The sequence below is a fragment of the Maniola jurtina genome, chromosome 2 (assembly GCF_905333055.1).
Source record: "Maniola jurtina chromosome 2, ilManJurt1.1, whole genome shotgun sequence".
Taxonomy (NCBI): Eukaryota; Metazoa; Arthropoda; class Insecta; order Lepidoptera; family Nymphalidae; genus Maniola; species Maniola jurtina.
Window position 1 is genome coordinate 16,563,487 of NC_060030.1, and position 20,967 is coordinate 16,584,453.

Consider the following 20,967-nt stretch of genomic DNA (forward strand, 5'->3'; position numbering starts at 1 on the left):
TGGTGGGGATCTACGTTATAGAGAGAATCAGATTTTTTAAACTTAATACAATTTATTTAGCGGTGGCCTCCTATTGCGGAGATCGGGGGATTCCGGACACGCACCTCTAACTTTTCGGAGCTATGTAGGAAGCAACTATCACTTGCTATAACAGTAAAGGAAAACATCGTGAGGAAAACTGCATACCTAACAGTTCTCCATAATGTTCTCAAAGGTCTGTGAAGTCTGCCAATTTGCACTTGGCCAGCGTGCTAGACTATGGGCAAACCCTTTTCATTGTGAGAGGAAACCCGTGCTCAGTAGTGAGCCAGCGATGTGTTGACGATGATGGCGACATACTTCCAAAAACATTTCTGTGGTAAAAATGTATAAGAACATTTTAAAACTTAATTCCAGCTCATGTAAAACAACATAAAGTTAGTGCAAGCCTTTTGTTAACACAAGTCACTTTAAAGATCAACAAAAAAAAGCGTTTGAAATTGGCATGGGTGTCGTTTTCAAAATTTCTTAGGGTGCTGATATGATGCATTTTCATAATCAGTGAAACCATTAAATATTATTAAGTTCTACGAAGCTGTCAAGAAATTTTTTGATTTTGACTATTTCATTAGGATTTATTCTAATGAAATAACAATAATTAAAATTGAATGAATCAGTCTCCTTTTTTAATTTATCACCTTTTTCATTTTGTTTTCCTACTTACTATTATTACAATTTGCAATGAAAAACAAAATTGAACAAAACACTAATGAACACAACAAACTTTAAATTAATTGTAACATAAATAATAATCATTTTTTGGTTGGCAGACACTTGCTTTAAAAGCATTATCTCTTAAAATTGAGTTGTAACTCTTTAAATTTTGAAATTGCTTTCTGGATTGTGCTAGTCTGCTCGCTTGCACTACATGACAAACATAATAAAATTATTAAATTTAAAAAGCCGTACAAACAAAAAGCCTGAGTGTGTCCGGCTTTATCCCGACGCTTGGCAACGTTATGCACCTATAACATATCGTAAAGCCGGTAAAGTATGAGTTCTTTCTTTCTATCCTTTCTTTTTCGTAGTTGTTCGCTGCACGTCACAAGTAAGAGTAGAGTTAGTAGCTTAGCGGTCGAGGACGGACACACACTGCACACGGCGGGGTGCGGACTTACGCGGGCGCAGCGCGAGCAGAGTGACGACGTGCAGTTGACTTACGAATTCGAAGTTGCCCTCCTCCAGCAGCGCCCTCTGGAGAGGCACCCCTCCCGCCGCCACCGCGCCCGCCTCGCCCAGCAGGCCCTCCGCCGCCGCGTCCGTGCTGTCGCCGCGCACCCTGCAAATGAAATGACTTTTTAGCGGTCGCCTGATAAACAGCGCTGAGGTAGTGTACCCAAGTACACTACCAGATACCGCAAGTCACATTAAATTCAGTCATTTATACAAAACCTAACACCTAAAAAACCTTCAAAATCGATTCACAATTGGCGGAGTGACCGCGTAACAAACATTAAAAAAAAACATATAGAACCTCCTCCTTTCTGATGTCGGTTAAAAAACGATGCAAAGCTCATTGAGAATGATTTTTACAACCGACCTGAGTTCCTCGAAATTCAAGGGTCCGGTGAGGGTTCCGTTGGTGGTGCCCATGCCGAGGTGGTTGACCTCCTTCTTCTCGAAGTGCTCCAGGAACAGCGGCCGGTACTTCGGCCGGTTTGTGTCCATCGGGTCTGTGTCGTGCCCTGGAAATTACATCCAATGAATGAATGAATATACTTTTATTGTACGCCATAAAATAAATACAGAAAAAACACACAAAGCAAAGCAAAATATAGGCATGTAGGTACAATTTTCCGGCCTTATCGCTACCTAGCGATCTCTTCCAGGCAACCATATATAATACATTAAACGATGATAGCCTAGTGGTTAAGAGGTTGGAGGTTTGTTCCCGGGTACGCACCTCTAACTTTTTGGAGATATGTGTGTTTTAAACAATTTAATATTGGACGGATGGAGAGACAACAAAGTGATCCTATTAGTCCCGTTTTTTCTTTTGAGGTATGGAAACCTAAAATAAATGACCATGGTGCCCAGATCCGGCGTCAAATATAGCGAGGCATCCCGAGCCACAAGTGTCGCCTCGCGTGCCTTTACCATCGCCTCGTTTTAGTCCTCGTCCGCGACGCCACTCTGAGGAAACATACTCTTTATCCTCCTTTTAGTGCGATCGGATAGAAATAAACTTACTCTTCATAGTAGCGCAATCCTGATCATAAATGACCATGGTGCCTAGATCCGCCGCCAACTCTAGCGAGGCGTCCCGAGGCACGAGCGTCGCCTCGCGCGCCTTCATCGTCGCCTCGCTGTAGTCCTCGCCCGCGCCGCCGCCGCTCTGAAAAACATTCGCTTTAGCCGACGCGACGCCTTCAAATTCATTGAACAAATCGATCGACTCGCACAGGGAGGGTTTTGATGTGACGACAAATTTCGGATTTTCCCTTTACTTGTGCTATTAATGCAGTGCTACCTGCCAAATTTTATGATTCTAGGTCAACGGAAAGTACCCTGTAAGTTTTGATTCCCTTGACGGGTCTTGATTGACTCGACAGACAGACAGACAGACAGACAGACAGACAACGAAGTGATCCTATAATAAGGTTTCCTATTTGCTCTGGAGATACGAGACCCTAAAAATCTCTCTCGAAGATTCTTCATGATATAACATGACTGTATTACCGGTGCAATGGTCTTGGAGTGGTCGTTCTGCAGCAAGGCATTGGCACTCCGGAAGGCTTGGCTCTCTCGGATCTCTCTCGCTTCAGCGATCAGCGCACTGAGGATACTGGCTTGTTTCGCGTTACCTGAACAATAACACATTTAAATAATTTTTACACTATCACAACAAACACACACTAAACTACTACCATAAAAATTATAAAAATATAATAACACATCTATATGAATCACCTTTTGCGAAGCGGCCCAGACGTGCGTCGGAAACGACGGAAAGGAATGCGAGAAGGAGAAAGAGAACTAAGTTGAGGAGGAGAAAGAGATCTTGAGAAACAGAAAGATAACTAAGTGGAGAAGGAGGAGATCTAAGACCCATTACGCACGGTCGACTAGTCGCCTGGCAATTCGGTCGAGAGCAACCGTTAAAATCTCAATTAATATGGAAGTTGAGGTAGAGAAAAAGATTGAGGAGGAGAGGCAAAGGAGAAACGCGAGGACACAGAAATATTGTCATCAAAGATTTATTCAACTTTCAAGTCGTAGTCTTTGCAATTTTAATGAATAGCTAAACCAATAATACTTATTTGTGTTATTAACACAAGAGTATTGGATACAAGATAAAAGAACATAATATAACGCGTGCCAATAAAGAAACGAATCGAAAAGAGCGACATTAATCATTCCTTCTCACTCGCACAATATACACGATAATATACGGAGCGTCGCTTCGTTTCATTTGTTTTCTTTTTCGTTTCTTCTCACCTATAAATTCGTGTGTAAGTAAATACTCGGCCGTGGCGCGCTCCTCCGGGTTCTTCACAAGGCACTGACTCACGAAGTCTATGAACTCCGGCGACCACTGGTCCGGCTCCCTGGAACCAAGTCATAATGCCTCTAAAATGGAGTTTCAAAACCCGTCAAGTGCGAGCCGGACTCGCACACGAAGGGCTAAGTACTATTGTATAAGAAATAGAACTTTTTTATGGCGGACATTTTGAAATTTTTATTTTTTGTTGTTGTAGCGGCATTACAAGTCTGTGAAAATTTCAACTTTGTATCTATTATAGCTCATGAGATACAGCCCGCTGACAGATAGACAGACAGGCGGTCGGACGATTGGAGGCTTAGTAATAGGATTTTGTTGGATATAAAACCCTAAAAATGTACTTAACATCCAAAGCTTGTTATGTATAAAGAGGCCAGGCTCACTGGATCACGTGACACGGAAAATATGATGGAACTATGATGGCGCATCCATTATGAAAGAGAAAAAGATATGATGTATCCATTTATTAAATCCAGCGCAGTGATGCCAAGGGACCATATACATATCTGCAATATGTTATATAGTGGTATCACAGACTACAAGCGCAGTGAGCACAATTTTTTCTCGGTAAGTTGACTCACCTGAAGGAAGGTGGTGGTTTGGTGGGTATCATGAATATGGCCCGCATGGGGTGTATGTCGCCATAAGGCGGTTTCCCTTCCGCCATCTCCAAGGCGGTGATGCCCAGGGACCAGATATCCGCCACGCAGTCGTAGCCGATCTCCTGTATAACTTCCGGCGCCATCCAGAATGGTGTGCCTATAACTGTGTTCCTTTTCGCCATTGTGTCCTGAAATTATTATCAATTTAAACATATAATAATAAAAAAAGACTAGTTCTGACTGACAGATTATCAACGCACACGGCACAGCCTAAAATGCTGAGATTAGAATCCTAAAATTTTAACAGTAGTTTTCTTGTAAGATGTCGCACTAAGAAAAGATTTTCGTTTTTTTTTCACAACTAAGGTGATTCAAAATGAAAGTTTATATGAAAGTCTGTCAGTTTTGACGACCAATTTATAGTACGCGACAGGTCGACATGGCAATCTGGGTCAGAGCGCGGGGACGCCCTGCACACCCGCGCTATCCGGTTTAGCGCGGGGGCTGTGCGGGTGTGCGGGGCGATCCCACCCCGATTGCCATGTCGAACTATAGATGTTCTTAAGTCGAAGCTGGAATACAAAATTACAGAACCCACTCACGGTCAGTTGTCCAGCAACTCCAAAGTCCGCCAGCTTAGCGTGACCCTCCGTGTTGAGCAATATGTTCCCGGCCTTGATGTCCCTGTGGATCTTTCTTCTCCGGTGCAAGTACTCCAAGCCTTTGAGCGTGTCGCACAGTATCGTCGCTATCTCGTCTTCGGAGAGCGTTTTCTTCCGTAACCTCATGATGTCCGACACAGATCCGGCGCCGCAGTATTCCATAACAATCTGGAAAAACCAAAACGGCGTATAAAACGAAGTCCATGATGTCCCCATTATCTATGCCTTAAAACAATTAATTTAGTGAAATTGTATTTATTTTAAAAGTTAGGTCTCTTGCCGTTTTTGACTAAGAAATCGTGAATCTGAAACAAAATTCATTCACTTGGTCTCTCTCAGGGTGAGGTGCAGTTAGAGAAGGAAAGAGTGACACCGGACACGTACAAATAACATTGTTTCCGTCATCTGAGGAAAGAGCATTATTTTATTACTAGCTGATTCCTGCGACTTAGTTTGGATTATTATTGAAGGTTTTTAACAATTCTTATGTCACTTCTCGGGCCTTTAAATTTACGGCGTTATATTCATAACGTCCATGTTTACGGCTTAGTAAAAATTGTAAATGGGTTTTTGGACATATCAGATATCGCGTTTTACCCATAGGTCCGTGTTCTTGAAGTAGCTGCCGTAGTACTTGACGACGTAGGGGCTGTCGCACTGCTGCATGATGGAGATCTCCTTGATGATCTCCTGCAGGTCAGTGTCCACCGGCACTTGCTTGATGGCGAGCACCTGCCCGCTCTCCTTGTGTAGAGCCTGGAAGATTACAAATTCATTCAATGATTACCGAAAGATTGCCAGCTTATTGATGTTTTACAGGATATAAATGTATCTGTGAGTGTTGTCAGAGACTCTTCGATCTCGTTCTCCCTTTACCCTTTTACCACCGCGATACCGCAAGACGTTGGGCGAGTTCCTGCGTCGTCGATATAAGGTACAAACGTTTTGCGTCGTCATTTTGCTTCTACGCATTGCTAACATTTGAAATACCCTTGGATGGAGGTGAATGAGGAGTATGGGATATTGTAGGATTGTTAGAAGGCGTTTTCCCAAATTGGCAACAGTACTGAAGAGCTTGATAGAAATTCGTTAAAATTATAAATTCGAAATGGCGCTTTTTACCAATACTGCATTATAGCTTTGATAAGAGAAGACTTGAAATTCTCTATAATATCTTCGCACTATTTATCTCTAAAATAAGTTTGAGACATCTGCTACCTAGTAGGACTTGTAAAAGCAAGTTTTAACCAAAACACCTACAGAACCTACAATTGGCGACAAATGTTTATGATCGAAGTTTTCAGAATTCGAGAAAGTTGCCAGAGACCAGCGATTGCGTAAAATACAGGATTCGAAGCGTCCTACAAACGATGTGCTTTGTAACGGCGCTTACAGAAGTCGATACTTAGCATTTAAATAACATATTTCTTATTTACCTTAAAGAATTATATTGATTTTCACTGGCGCCTGAGGTGATTATCATCAGGCATACCTACGAGTACTATAGTCAGACCTGAATGTAGCTTTTTATTTTATAAATGCCAATAAATATTTCCGTACGTCGCTTTCAAATTTTTGGATACATTAATTATTACCCATTGACTAATTCCCTTTGTCGTTATTAAACTTGAGTTTTTAACTTTAATTAAACTTTGAAAATTATTTTTAACCCCCGACCCAAAAAAAAGGGGTGTTATAAGTTTGACGTGTATCTGTGTATCGGTCTGTGGCATCGTAGCTCCTAAACTAATGAACCGATTTTAATTTAGTTTATTTGTTTGAAACGTGGCTTGATCGAGAGTGTTCTTAGCTATAGTCCAAGAAAATCGGTTCAGCCGTTTGAAAGTTATCAGCTCTATTCTAGTTACTGTAACCTGCACTTGTTGGGGGTGTCATAAATTTTTAATTTACCCTTATAGATACCAGTAAAAGAGTAACCAACAAGTTTATTGCTGATTCTTTTTGATACAAGTATAGCATTAACAACAAATATAGTAAATTCTATAAAACTTGAATACGAACCTTGTAAACGCTGCCATAGGAACCCTCTCCGAGCTTGCAAATAATGTCGAAGACTTCTTCCGGCTGCCGGGTCAAACTCTCCTCCGATAGTTTTTTTAACTCACTGAAACAATACAGAAAAAACTTTATTTTAAACTGTAGAGCTAAGAGTATCCATACCAGGCTGGACTCACTTGGTCACGTGACCCAAAAATATGTAGGTGCCCTTTCGACGGCACTCGCATAACTCTCGTCTCTTATGTGATAGAAAGAGACGTTTATTAAATTTTAGGCCACAACTCTATGCGAGCAGAATTACACCTATTGCGTCAGAACAATTAGGGTTCAGATTGGACTACTTATTCACTGCATCGCTGCAGTAAACTATACTAATATTATAATTAATGCTTAAGTGTGTTTGTTTGTCTGTCTGTCAGCTTTTTGCGGCCCATCCATTTAACCGATTTTGACGTTTGGTACAGATGTAGCTTGTGTCCCAGTGAAGGACATAGGTTACTTATTATCTCGAAAAATCAGAGTTCCCACGGGATAATTAAAAGACCTAAATCTACGTGTAGTCTTTTTTTTATAATCAGATACAAGTTAGACCTTGACTGCAATCTCACCTGGTGGTAAGTGATGATGCAGTCTAAGATGGAAGCGGGCTAGCCTGGAAGGGATATGGTAGTTTTTATTAAACCCATAATACCCCTTTTGGTGTCTAAGTCGCGGGCATCTTCTAGTTATTATTATTACTTATGGCCACTTTACTTCAGCCATGTTTGAAGTTCGCCGGCCCATTATATCGCACGTGGTGGACGTAAACAAGGGAGTCGTAATAAAATCAATGCATTACGAAACAGTGGTGTCGACGACCGCCTTAACCCCTACGGCCTACTGATATTACCATGACATTATTGAACTGTAGCATGTCACAGTCATAAATCATGAATCATTATACTTTATTTTTCCAGAAAAATATGTAACAATGGGTGTAATTTTTTAAAGTCTAGTCTAGTAGTTTAGTAGTAATGTAGTAACTGGTGTAGTGTGTAATTTTTCGTAATTTTTTGAAAAATCAAATTTTTTTAAATTATCTTCTTCAATAATGAACTCTGGCCCCATAAACTATTGCTATACAAAACATCACATCATTTTATTAGTACAGTCCAACCCTATTACTATTATCAACAAAACTATTATTATGTACTGAATAAAATATGTTAATTCTTCCCCAATCTAGTACACATTTTCCTGGTATATTTATTCAGACTTCCATCCTCATATTTTAGTACCTATACCCACAGCTTCGCCCGCGTGCATTTATGTTTTTTAAAAATTCCCTGATCTCCTTGTGATTTTCTGGGATAAATGTAGCCTATGATTATCCCCGCTATCTCTGTAGGTACCTACAACATTCCGTCAAAATCAGTTAAACAGATGGGCTGTGAAAATCTAGCGGACACACAGACACACACTTTCTCATTTATAATTATAGTTAGTCTGGTTAACTGTTTCTGCAATTGTTTAAAGGCAGATGTTTTTATTAATTAAAAGAAAATATAGCTTGTTAAATTGACATAGGTAGGTGCTGGACATCCCCTCACCTCATACCCCGATGGCCATCTCGACCTGTCGCGTACTATACGAATACTTATACCGCATGTTTACACAGTGCCCGTCCGTCCCCAGAGTTCGACAGGAGCAAATAAACCGAACTCATATTTACTTAACCTCCTCGTCTAGTTTACTACCTAAATAAATCTTTCCACATAGATGATAACCTAGAAATTGATTTGATTAGATTGTTTGGCCCAAGTTGTAAAGATCAAACAGGGTAGAGGGCTATTGAGGACCTCTGGCGGATGTTGACTCTGAGGTTATTTATTTGACATACCTACATTTCTTAGGTCAGTTAAAAATAGAGTGAAGAGGAGGTTTTTAGTCCATAGGCCATTAGGCAGCATCCCTAATGGAGTCGGGCATGCCCGAAACACTGAGGTATCCATGAGGATTTTTTGGGGGGCCAAAGAAAAAATCTAAGGTTTTCAGATTTATACACTAAATTGCCACTTTTCAGGCGAAATGTTAATCAAGCTCAAACTTGACAAATATATTGAAGTTAGTTTTACTGGAAACATTCTGCAGAAAAGAGCATGAAAAGCAAATCAAGCAAGGCATATAAAATCTTGACACTAAGTGCCTATAAAGCATGAAACCCCAGAGACGAGTCTAATTAAGTGCTCGAAGATGCAAATACTCAAAGTATTCCACTTCATAAACTCTCCTGAAATATCTCAAAAGGACAAAGTATTGAAGAAAAAGAGAATACGGGAATTCTTGCAGATGAGGCAGCCACGCTGTCGGTGATCGAATATAAGTAACACAGCGATGACAGCGACGAAGAAAATGTGGCGAACATAATTGTAAAGGATTAAGAAAGCGCTGAAAAGCGTGTGGAAGGTGTAAAGGATATAGTTAGTAAGGATGGACTACATGTGGCCTCGTTAGACATCTGTGCCCGAGAAAGGAATGCAATACTGTTTTAGTTTCTTTATGACATAAATAAACACACAGACACACAACAGTGAGCTCTTTAAATAGGGAGAAATTATTATTCTCATTCTTGTTATGCGCAGGCTTACGATTTCAAAGAATCGCTCGGTACAAAAAATTTGCGTTTTAAATATGGGTATAGAGTAGACTCTAGGGAAATAATTAGCACATCTAGAAGCATTAGAATTTAGATCACAGTTTTTGACTGCTTACTAATTTAATGTTGGATAACACTACAGAAACTTTAGCTAGTTTCATACTCAGAACGAAAATATGTATGTATTCTGATTCGAAGTTTGAATAGTGGTAGGTAATCAAATCACCAAACGTCATATTTCAATATCTTACAACATGATTGTTCGTAACTACTCCACTCCAAAATACGATATCTACAAAAACATGAAAGACCAAATCAAAATGCTATCTCTGTAGGTACTAATAAGAGATAGGTAATAAGGTAATTAACATAGGTAAATACGAAATGGGTAAATTAAACGAGGCTTTCAAAATAAACCATTATGTAAATGCAGAAATTTCGCTGAAATTAACCATGGAGACGAAAATACACTACGCAAAGATAATAATGAAAGGCCTTCTAAGTAGCAGCTATTGAACCTGCCCGGCTAGCTTGGGCAGTAGATAAAAATTATATCCCCCGATTATATCCACTGATGTCATAGAAATCAGTGGATATAATCGGGGATATAATTTTTATCTACTGCCCATGCTAGCCGGGTTGGAGTGGCAATGGGCAAGGCACATAGTTCGAAAAACCCGTAAGCATTCCCCGCACCTCGCGCCGGAAAGTGCAACGCTGGAAGACTCCCCACTAGGTGGACAGATGATATAAAACGAGTCGCAGAGAGCCGCTGAAAAACCGTGGCGTGTGAAAGTCCCTACAAGAGACCTATGTCCAACAGTGGACTTCTGACGGTTGATAATAATAATATTGACGACCTGCACCCTTGTTTTTAACCCCCGACCCAAAAAGAGGGGTGTTATAAGTTTGACGTGTGTATCTGTGTATCTGTCTGTGGCATCGTAGCGCCTAAACGAATGAACCGATTTTAATTTACTTTTTTTTGTTTGAAAGGTGGCTTGATCGAGAGTGTTCTTAGCTATAATCCAAAAAAATTGGTTCAGCCGTTTAAAAGTTATAAGCTATTTTCTAGTTTTCTTGTAGAAAAGAAGGTTAGATAACCCTTAGGTTCATAATATTCAAGTGTCAATTGACAAATGTCAAGCTGTCAAGATGGACGTTGCCTAGATATATACATAATTATTTATTTGAAAATGATTTGTCGGGGGTGTTGAAAATTTTTAATTTACAGTTGTGTTATTCTACGAGTCATTGTTTCAGTAGTTGATAGGTTATGAATATTATCAAAATGAAACTGAACAAACATTTCCCGCCGAACGATATCATAACATGAACTCGATGTGCCTACTCGTTAGATAACGAATGTTTTTAAACATGCTTTATCTCATCACAAAAATAATAATAATTGAGGCATCATACCATCATCAGGCAATGATTACGTGCTTATATTGAACCATTGATGCAGCCGATGACGCCTAAGATATAATGCTTTTTACGAGCCCTGAATCTATACCCCACATACCCCATATTATGACATCTGAATTTAACCGCAAGTATTTCAATTTCTTCAGAGCTATGCTTCTTCGAGAGAGAAGCATGCCATGCCTGGAGTTTCTCTACATGATCTTCAGAGAGACGTGATTACATCAGAAATGAGGAGATCAGTAGGATAACCAGAGTAATCGACATAGCTAAACCGGTTGCGGGGCTGAAGTGGCAATAGTGAGGGAATACAGTAAAAAATAACGTTACACATTGGGATCCAAAGGTACTTGAATAACGACCTCACACCGAAAAACGTAGCGTTGGAAGACCCTCAAATAAAGTGAACAGCGCAGTGAGCCACTGGATTAAATCGGCGCAAGAATGTTGCGTGTGGAAGTCCCTACAAGAGATCTATGTCGATAATCATGATGATATCAATTTTGGAATTATTTAGCAAAATGCATATATTATGCCAGGTTCACAGAGATCTTTCAGAATTTAAATCTTCTTACTTTAACGTGAGTTCACTTAACTTATAATTAAGCGATAAAAATGTAATAACCGCATAATCTGTTGACGAGGTTAATTAGGACATCTGAAATTGTAACGGTACTGCCTTAGTCACTCGGAGTGGAACAGAACTCATGCAGCCAACCACAACAACATTCTTGCTGATTCACCACATCACATTGTACAAGCTATTTCCTCACCGGTTATGTATTTCAATTATTTATTATTGTATCATTGTTATTGTAATATTTTACCTTCCTTTTAAAGCATAATTATGTTAGCACTCTAAAGCTTTTTTTTTTATTCCGTTACATCCGATGGTAAGTGATGAAGGAGTCTAAGAGAGTCTAATAGAAGCGGGCTAACTTGGATGTGGTATTGCAGTTTTATTAAGCCCATCCCTGTTATAGGTTTCTAGGCAACATCGTACCGGAACATTAAATCGCTTAGCGGCTCGCTTTGCCGGTAGGGTAGTTACTAGCCTCGGCCGAAGCCTCCCATCAAACCAGACAATTATTCAGAGATTATTCCCCAATTTATCCCTGCCGGGAATCAAACCTGCGACCTCCCGCGTATAAGACAGCGCTCACCACTGCGCCCGAGAGGTTGCTGAGGATTCAGAAAGCTAGCAGGTTTGAAGATTGTCATGTCCATTTGTAAAGTGAGTTGAGTTTTTGCAAAAGATGGTTGTACAAGTGTAAATTAAAAATTTATAACACCCCCGACGATCCAAAGTATCTGAGTTTTCCAAAACATCATTTTCAAATAAATAATTATTGTATTTGGGCAACGTCCATCTTGACAGCTTGACATTTGCCAATTGACATAATATTATGAACCTAACGGTTATCTAACCTTCTTTTCTACAAGAAAACTAGAAAAGAGCTGATAACTCTTAAACGGCTGAACCAATTTTTTTAGATTATAGCTAAGAACCTAAGAACACTCTCGATCAAGCCACCTTTCAAACAAAAAAAACTAAATTAAAATCGGTTCATTCGTTTAGGCGCTACGATGCCACAGACAGATACACAGATACACACGTCAAACTTATAACACCCCTCTTTTTGGGTCGGGGGTTAAAAATATGATTGAATATACAATAATCTAGACAAGGAAGGCAAAAGATGGTATAAATAGTCACATGCTCTTGAAATGGCCTATATGCAGTAGTGGGTGTTAAGATAAATGATATTATTACTATTAATATACCCTTACCATACCAACATTCAGTCTTCAATCCGCCATTTACATAAGAGCTCTTCAGGCTGTCCTATATACAGGGTGTAACTAGAACGCTAGCAAAAACAAAGACAGTTGATAGTATTGCTGATTACTGCTAAGATACCATAAAAAACTACGAAAAAAATATTAAAAATTTTGTATTTTTAAAAGTATCCGGGTATCTTTAAAACAAGAGTGAATAGGCACCTTCTAGGTAAACGCGTCCCATCTTAGACCACATCATCACTTTCCATCAGGTGTGATTGTGGTCAAGCGCTTACCTATAGTGAATAAAAAAAAAAGTTCACAATATATTGCAAATAAAACATGTGACTGACGCTAGAGGTCATCGAACGTCCCGTAAATAGGTCACTCGAAGTCAATGCCACGTCGTAGGTGGGGCATTGACCCGAGTTTTGCACGCTATACCTACATTACGGGTTTGAAAAATACTAAATCACTAAAACTACAAGATAAGTCAAATGGTTATTGGCATTGATTGTGTTAAGGTAGTATAATAATAACGCTAAGTTTTTGCTAGCGTTCTGGTTACATCCTGTATTGTTGGCCTTTTTACAATTCCGAATAATCGAATCCTCAAATTGACTCGGGAAATTGAATTCTCGGTTCATCAAATACCAACTAAGGGTGGAGGTAAACAATCAGTGACAAGACTCACAACAGGCGTTCGTTGGCGCTCATCCTGTCAGCACGTCGCTTCTTGCAAGTGTTGCAACTGAGGGTGGGAGCACCCCCTTCCCACATGCCACCCTTCCAGAACACGAGTCTACCCTCAGCGTCCATAAGGGCACTCCATCTTGGCCATTACTGCCGTCTTGGCTATTACACCACCCCCATTTCTCCAACCTTGAGGTTATCACGGTAATGCTTGGTCAAACTAATCCTCCAGCAGAATTTGTAAAGCCAATGGTGGAATTATTATGACACAAATAGCTTATAGCTATTTTCGATGTCACAGAAGATATTTGGAACAGTCAACAAAATTCAGGTGGGCGAGATTCACAAAACCACAAAACACATCACAAAATTCTGAGAACCACGATAGCATAATCAGTATAGCTATTGGAATAACTAGTACACAGAAACACGTTTTAACACAAGTCCGATAAGTAAACACTGCACTGTAACTGTTTAATGTATCCTGGTTTGCTGAATATCCACCATTAACTTATAGATAACCGATATCTAATCACTGATCAACTGTGTGTCAACGTTTCAGGTCGGGCGGAGGAATTGTTGAGAATTGAGAATATTTATATTTACGTAACGGCACGTCCGCTGCGAACATTCAAAAGCGATTAACAAAAGTTAAATCCCAAAATAAACTCTGGTATCCTTTCCAAGTCAGAATAACCGGTCGAAGCGTGCGCCGGAGCGTCGGCGTCGAGCGAACGTCCCTTGCGCCGTCTCTGAGCAGACTGCCTTCCGTCCATTCTGACGTCGACAGCTTTGGAAATATGGGATTTTTCCTGCTGCACAAGAGCTTTACCTATTTTAAACCTATTTGGTATTTTGCCCTTATCGGCATTTTATCCTTAAGGACGTATTTGCACACTTGTATAGATTTTCGGTACGCTTTGTGGCTAAAATATACTAAGTAAATTGGAACTACAGATTGCTAAAAATAGATTGGTCCTTTATCTCCAGAGATCGAGTAATTTTTTGGAAAAATCATTAATTTTGATACTATAAGAACGATTTTCCTTCACCTCTTCCACGCAGAATTAACGATTTAGGGTCAAGTTTAGGTACATTTTTCTCAGTTTACGTACGGATTTTATTCTTCTAATAAATATTTTCCGTTAGCACATAATGTGCACCTCAAAATATAGGATTATTATATTAATAATAGTATAAAAATAAATAAAAACATCGTGTATAAATTTTTCACGTATTTTGCTTCAACCGCAAACCTTAATACAGTGCACTAAGGGTTATTTTGATATTGGGCAGGCAATGGTATCATTTCAAAATTATATCAGTCAGCGGCCAGCCGCCTTCGTGGGTGGTCTCTGCGTCGGTTGCTATAATTTTTTGATGTGGAAAAGATCGCTGTACGAACACAAAATAGTTCGACAAAACCCTAACTGATATTTATAGGTACTTATTCCGTGATTGTGCTGATATTTTGGCAAGGTAAGATAATAATGATAATATTATGTACCTATTATCACATTTTATCGTTAGCTGGATTTTTTTCTTGAGCATGATAGTGATCTGATAGTGAACTTCGAAGGCTGCGACAGGAACTTGAAGACTAGAAGAACTAGATGTGTTCAGTTTGGGCTCGTTTTCTTAGTCATGACGAGATCTTACCTCCGGATTTGTGGAGTGACCTGATGGTATACCTCGAAAGTCACTATTGGAACTCGGAGACGAATAGAGCTAGGTGTTTCGAGTTTGGGCTCATTTTCTTAGTCATGATGAGATCTTACCTCCGGATTTGTGGAGTGACCTGATGGTATACCTCGAAAGTCACTATTGGAACTCGGAGACGAATAGAGCTAGGTGTTTCGAGTTTGGGCTCATTTTCTTAGTCATGATGAGATCTTACCTCCGGATTTGTGGAGTGACCTGATGGTATACCTCGAAAGTCACTATTGGAACTCAGAGACGAATAGAGCTAGGTGTTTCGAGTTTGGGCTCATTTTCTTAGTCATGATGAGATCTTACCTCCGGATTTGTGGAGTGACCTGATGGTATACCTCGAAAGTCACTATTGGAACTCGGAGACGAATAGAGCTAGGTGTTTCGAGTTTGGGCTCATTTTCTTAGTCATGATGAGATCTTACCTCCGGATTTGTGGAGTGACCTGATGGTATACCTCGAAAGTCACTATTGGAACTCGGAGACGAATAGAGCTAGGTGTTTCGAGTTTGGGCTCATTTTCTTAGTCATGATGAGATCTTACCTCCGGATTTGTGGAGTGACCTGATGGTATACCTCGGAAGTCACTATTGGAACTCGGAGACGAATAGAGCTAGGTGTTTCGAGTTTGGGCTCATTTTCTTAGTCATGATGAGATCTTACCTCCGGATTTGTGGAGTGACCTGATGGTATACCTCGAAAGTCACTATTGGAACTCGGAGACGAATAGAGCTAGGTGTTTCGAGTTTGGGCTCATTTTCTTAGTCATGATGAGATCTTACCTCCGGATTTGTGGAGTGACCTGATGGTATACCTCGGAAGTCACTATTGGAACTCGGAGACGAATAGAGCTAGGTGTTTCGAGTTTGGGCTCATTTTCTTAGTTATGATGAGATCTTACCTCCGGATTTGTGGAGTGACCTGATGGTATACCTCGGAAGTCACTATTGGAACTCGGAGACGAATAGAGCTAGGTGTTTCGAGTTTGGGCTCATTTTCTTAGTCATGATGAGATCTTACCTCCGGATTTGTGGAGTGACCTGATGGTATACCTCGGAAGTCACTATTGGAACTCGGAGACGAATAGAGCTAGCTGTTTCGAGTTCGGGCTCATTTTGTTAGTCATGATGAGATATTACCTCCGGATTTGTGGAGTGACCTGATGGTACACCTCGGAAGTCACTATTGGAACTCGGAGACGAATAGAGCTAGGTGTTTCGAGTTTGGGCTCATTTTCTTAGTCATGATGAGATCTTACCTCCGGATTTGTGGAGTGACCTGATGGTATACCTCGGAAGTCACTATTGGAACTCGGAGACGAATAGAGCTAGGTGTTTCGAGTTTGGGCTCATTTTCTTAGTCATGATGAGATGTTACCTCCGGATTTGTGAAGTGACCTGATGGTATACCTCGGAAGTCACTATTGGAACTCGGAGACGAATAGAGCTAGCTGTTTCGAGTTCGGGCTCATTTTCTTAGTCATGATGAGATCTTACCTCCATATTTGTGGAGTGACCTGATGGTATACCTCGGAAGTCACTATTGGAACTCGGAGACGAATAGAGCTAGATGTTTCGAGTTTGGGCTCATTTTCTTAGTCATGATGAGATCTTACCTCCGGATTTGTGGAGTGACCTGATAGTATACCTCGGAAGCCACTATTGGAACTCGGAGACGAATAGAGCTAGGTTTTTCGAGTTTGAGCTCATTTTCTTAGTCATGATGAGATCTTACCTCAGGATTTGTGGAGTGACCTGATGGTGTACCTCGGAAGCCACTATTGGAACTCGGAGACGAATAGAGCTAGGTGTTTCGAGTTTGGGCTCAATTTCTTAGTCATGATGAGATCTTACCTCCGGATTTGTGGAGTGACCTGATGGTATACCTCGGAAGTCACTATTGGAACTCGGAGACGAATAGAGCTAGGTGTTTCGAGTTTGGGCTCATTTTCTTAGTCATGATGAGATCTTACCTCCGGATTTGTGGAGTGACCTGATGGTATACTTTGGAAGTCACTATTGGAACTCGGAGACGAATAGAGCTAGGTGTTTCGAGTTTGGGCTCATTTTCTTAGTCATGATGAGATCTTACCTCCGGATTTGTGGAGTGACCTGATGGTATACTTTGGAAGTCACTATTGGAACTCGGAGACGAATAGAGCTAGGTGTTTCGAGTTTGAGCTCATTTTCTTAGTCATGATGAGATCTTACCTCCGGATTTGTGGAGTGACCTGATGGTATACCTCGGAAGTCACTATTGGAACTCGGAGACGAATAGAGCTAGGTGTTTCGAGTTTGGGCTCATTTTCTTAGTCATGATGAGATGTTACCTCCGGATTCGTGAAGTGACCTGATGGTATACCTCGGATGTCACTATTGGAACTCGGAGACGAATAAAGCTAGCTGTTTCGAGTTCGGGCTCATTTTCTTAGTCATGATGAGATCTTACCTCCGGATTTGTGGAGTGACCTGATGGTATACCTCGGAAGTCACTATTGGAACTTACAAAACGAGCTCAAACTCATAACATCTAACTCTACTCGACTCGAAAGTCCAATAGTGGCTTTTGAAGTATACCTTCAGAGCACTCCAACAAGTTTCAAGGTATAATCTCGTCATAACTAACAAAACGAGCTCAAACTCGAAACACCTAGCTCTATTCGTCTCCGAGTTCCAATAGTGACTTCCGAGGTATACCATCAGGTCACTCCACAAATCCGGAGGTAAGATCTCATCATGACTAAGAAAATGAGCTCAAACTCGAAAAACCTAGCTCTATTCGTCTCCGAGTTCCAATAGTGGCTTCCGAGGTATACCATCAGGTCACTCCACAAATCCGGAGGTAAGATCTCATCATGACTAAGAAAATGAGCCCAAACTCGAAACACCTAGCTCTATTCGTCTCCGAGTTCCAATAGTGACTTCCGAGAATACCATCAGGTCACTCCACAAATCCGGAGGTAAGATCTCATCATGACTAAGAAAATGAGTCCAAACTCGAAACACCTACTCTATTCGTCTCCGAGTTCCAATAGTGACTTCCAAAGTATACCATCAGGTCACTCCACAAATCCGGAGGTAAGATCTCATCATGACTAAGAAAATGAGCCCAAACTCGAAACACCTAGCTCTATTCGTCTCCGAGTTCCAATAGTGACTTCCGATGATACCATCAGGTCACTCCATAAATCCGGAGGTAAGATCTCATCATGACTAAGAAAATGAGTCCAAACTCGAAACACCTAGCTCTATTCGTCTTCGAGTTCCAATAGTGACTTCCAAAGTATACCATCAGGTCACTCCACAAATCCGGAGGTAAGATCTCATCATGACTAAGAAAATGAGCCCAAACTCGAAATACCTAGCTCTATTCGTCTCCGAGTTCCAATAGTGACTTCCGAGGTATACCATCAGGTCACTCCACAAATCCGGAGGTAAGATCTCATCATGACTAATAAAATGAGCCCAAACTCGAAACACCTAGCTCTATTCGTCTCCGAGTTCCAATAGTGACTTTCGAGGTATACCATCAGGTCACTCCACAAATCCGGAGGTAAGATCTCATCATGACTAAGAAAATGAGCCCAAACTCAAAACACCTAGCTCTATTCGTCTCCGAGTTCCAATAGTGACTTCCGAGGTATACCATCAGGTCACTCCACAAATCCGGAGGTAAGATCTCATCATGACTAAGAAAATGAGCCCAAACTCGAAACACCTAGCTCTATTCGTCTCCGAGTTCCAATAGTGACTTCCGAGGTATACCATCAGGTCACTCCACAAATCCGGAGGTAAGATCTCTTCATGACTAAGAAAATGAGCCCAAACTCGAAACACCTAGCTCTATTCGTTTCCGAGTTCCAATAGTGACTTCCGATGATACCATCAGGTCACTCCACAAATCCGGAGGTAAGATCTCATCATGACTAAGAAAATGAGTCAAAACTCGAAACACCTAGCTCTATTCGTCTTCGAGTTCCAATAGTGACTTCCAAAGTATACCATCAGGTCACTCCACAAATCCGGAGGTAAGATCTCATCATGACTAAGAAAATGGGCCCAAACTCGAAACACCTAGCTCTATTCGTCTCCGAGTTCCAATAGTGACTTCCGAGGTATACCATCAGGTCACTCCACAATTCCGGAGGTAAGATCTCATCATGACTAATAAAATGAGCCCAAACTCGAAACACCTAGCTCTATTCGTCTCCGAGTTCCAATAGTGACTTCCGAGGTATACCATCAGGTCACTCCACAAATCCGGAGGTAAGATCTCATCATGACTAAGAAAATGAGCTCAAACTCGAAACACCTAGCTCTATTCGTCTCCGAGTTCCAATAGTGACTTCCGAGGATACCATCAGGTCACTCCACAAATCCGGAGGTAAGATCTCATCATGACTAAGAAAATGAGCCCAAACTCGAAACACCTAGCTCTATTCGTCTCCGAGTTCCAATAGTGACTTCCGAGAATACCATCAGGTCACTCCACAAATCCGGAGGTAAGATCTCATCATGACTAAGAAAATGAGTCCAAACTCGAAACACCTAGCTCTATTCGTCTCCGAGTTCCAATAGTGACTTCCGAGGTATACCATCAGGTCACTCCACAAATCCGGAGGTAAGATCTCATCATGACTAAGAAAATGAGCCCAAACTCGAAACACCTAGCTCTATTCGTCTCTGAGTTCCAGTAGTAGGTTCCAAAGTATGCAATTTCATCAAGTCGGGAGGTAATGTAATGCTATCCTTCTCAGATTATTTTAGTCATAGTAGGAGCTCATAATTTCATAAGCATGGAAATGTTGTTCATTGCCAAGAAGTCGTGGTGAAATATTTCATCATCAGACCCTTAGTCTGTAGGCACTGTTCTACTTACTGTATTATTGTCAAGATACATATTTAAAAAAAAAACTGTTAAAAAAAAATAGATGACCAAATATAAAATAAAATAAAAATATAAAAGTATCAAAATCAAGTCGATTCACTCATTTTGACGCAGCTGTGTGCGTGTGGGCAGTGTACTTATGTAGTAGTGCAATTTTGATACCTATTCATTTTGCAAAGACGTCCTTAACTGGCAAATGGTCAATATAATGTACTTTAGTCGCTTTTATGTCGCAGAATATTATTCACAAATACATAAAATTATATTAATCTAAATATATAAAAAGGAAAGGTGACTGACTGACCTATGAATGCACTGCTCAAACTACAGCTGGACGGATAGGGCTGAAAGGCATGCAAAAATCTATTATGACGTACACATCTGACGTAGACAGATTTTTGAAAATACAACTCCTGAGGTTAAAACAATGGGTTAAAATAGGAGTTTGAAATTTGTGTAGTCTACGCGGACGAAGTCCTAAGTTAGTAATTAATATACTCGTACTTGGCTTGGTTGAAAAACTCAATTTTTGTTTAAGAAATGAATAACTTCTGTATTCCCATATGAGGTGGATAAAAAATTCCTCAAAAGCAACGCAATTGTGGTTCCTCTGAACCACAAATGTTCATGGGTAGAGGTAATAATTTAATTGAAAATAGTTTAAACTGCTTTTCATGCGTTTCTACTTCAGTAGGCGGGCATACATCTAACAAAAATTGGTCAAGTACGGTTCCGTAACATCATATAAGGAATAACATTTTTTTCAATTTTTGCGGTCATTTTGAAATTTATAATATTGCCGCTTATTCTTATAGTGGCAATAGAAGTACATATTCTGAGAAAAACTTCAACTCTCTATTTATCAGCCTGTTGATAGACAGACGGATTTCAACTCTCTATTTATCAGCACGTTGATAGACAGACGGATTTCAACTCTCTATTTATCAGCCTGTTGATAGACAGACGGATTTCAACTCTCTATTTATCAGCCTGTTGATAGACAGACGGATT

The 20,967-nt window shown here is 40.4% G+C and overlaps 1 protein-coding gene across 6 annotated transcripts in view; it reads right to left on the bottom strand.

The window, feature by feature from the left end:
• The window catches only part of LOC123875863 (serine/threonine-protein kinase 3), a 36,346-nt gene that overhangs the window by 6,595 nt on the left and 8,784 nt on the right, over positions 1 to 20,967 (bottom strand). For 2 of the 6 annotated variants that reach the window (XM_045921949.1, XM_045921942.1), the window contains exons 1-10: positions 13,361 to 14,107; positions 6,828 to 6,930; positions 5,403 to 5,561; positions 4,746 to 4,973; positions 4,123 to 4,331; positions 3,478 to 3,587; positions 2,719 to 2,843; positions 2,230 to 2,374; positions 1,580 to 1,724; positions 1,201 to 1,318 (exon numbers count right to left, since the gene is read on the bottom strand). In XM_045921949.1, coding sequence (XP_045777905.1) covers positions 1,201 to 1,318; positions 1,580 to 1,724; positions 2,230 to 2,374; positions 2,719 to 2,843; positions 3,478 to 3,587; positions 4,123 to 4,331; positions 4,746 to 4,973; positions 5,403 to 5,561; positions 6,828 to 6,930; positions 13,361 to 13,485 — 1,467 coding nt within the window. In that variant the 5' untranslated portion in view covers positions 13,486 to 14,107. Of the gene's footprint in view, positions 1 to 1,157; positions 1,319 to 1,579; positions 1,725 to 2,229; positions 2,375 to 2,718; positions 2,844 to 3,477; positions 3,588 to 4,122; positions 4,332 to 4,745; positions 4,974 to 5,402; positions 5,562 to 6,827; positions 6,931 to 13,360; positions 14,108 to 14,866; positions 14,878 to 20,967 lie in introns of those variants that run through there. The other 4 variants (XM_045921934.1, XM_045921921.1, XM_045921926.1 and 1 more) reach the window with 3 other exon arrangements.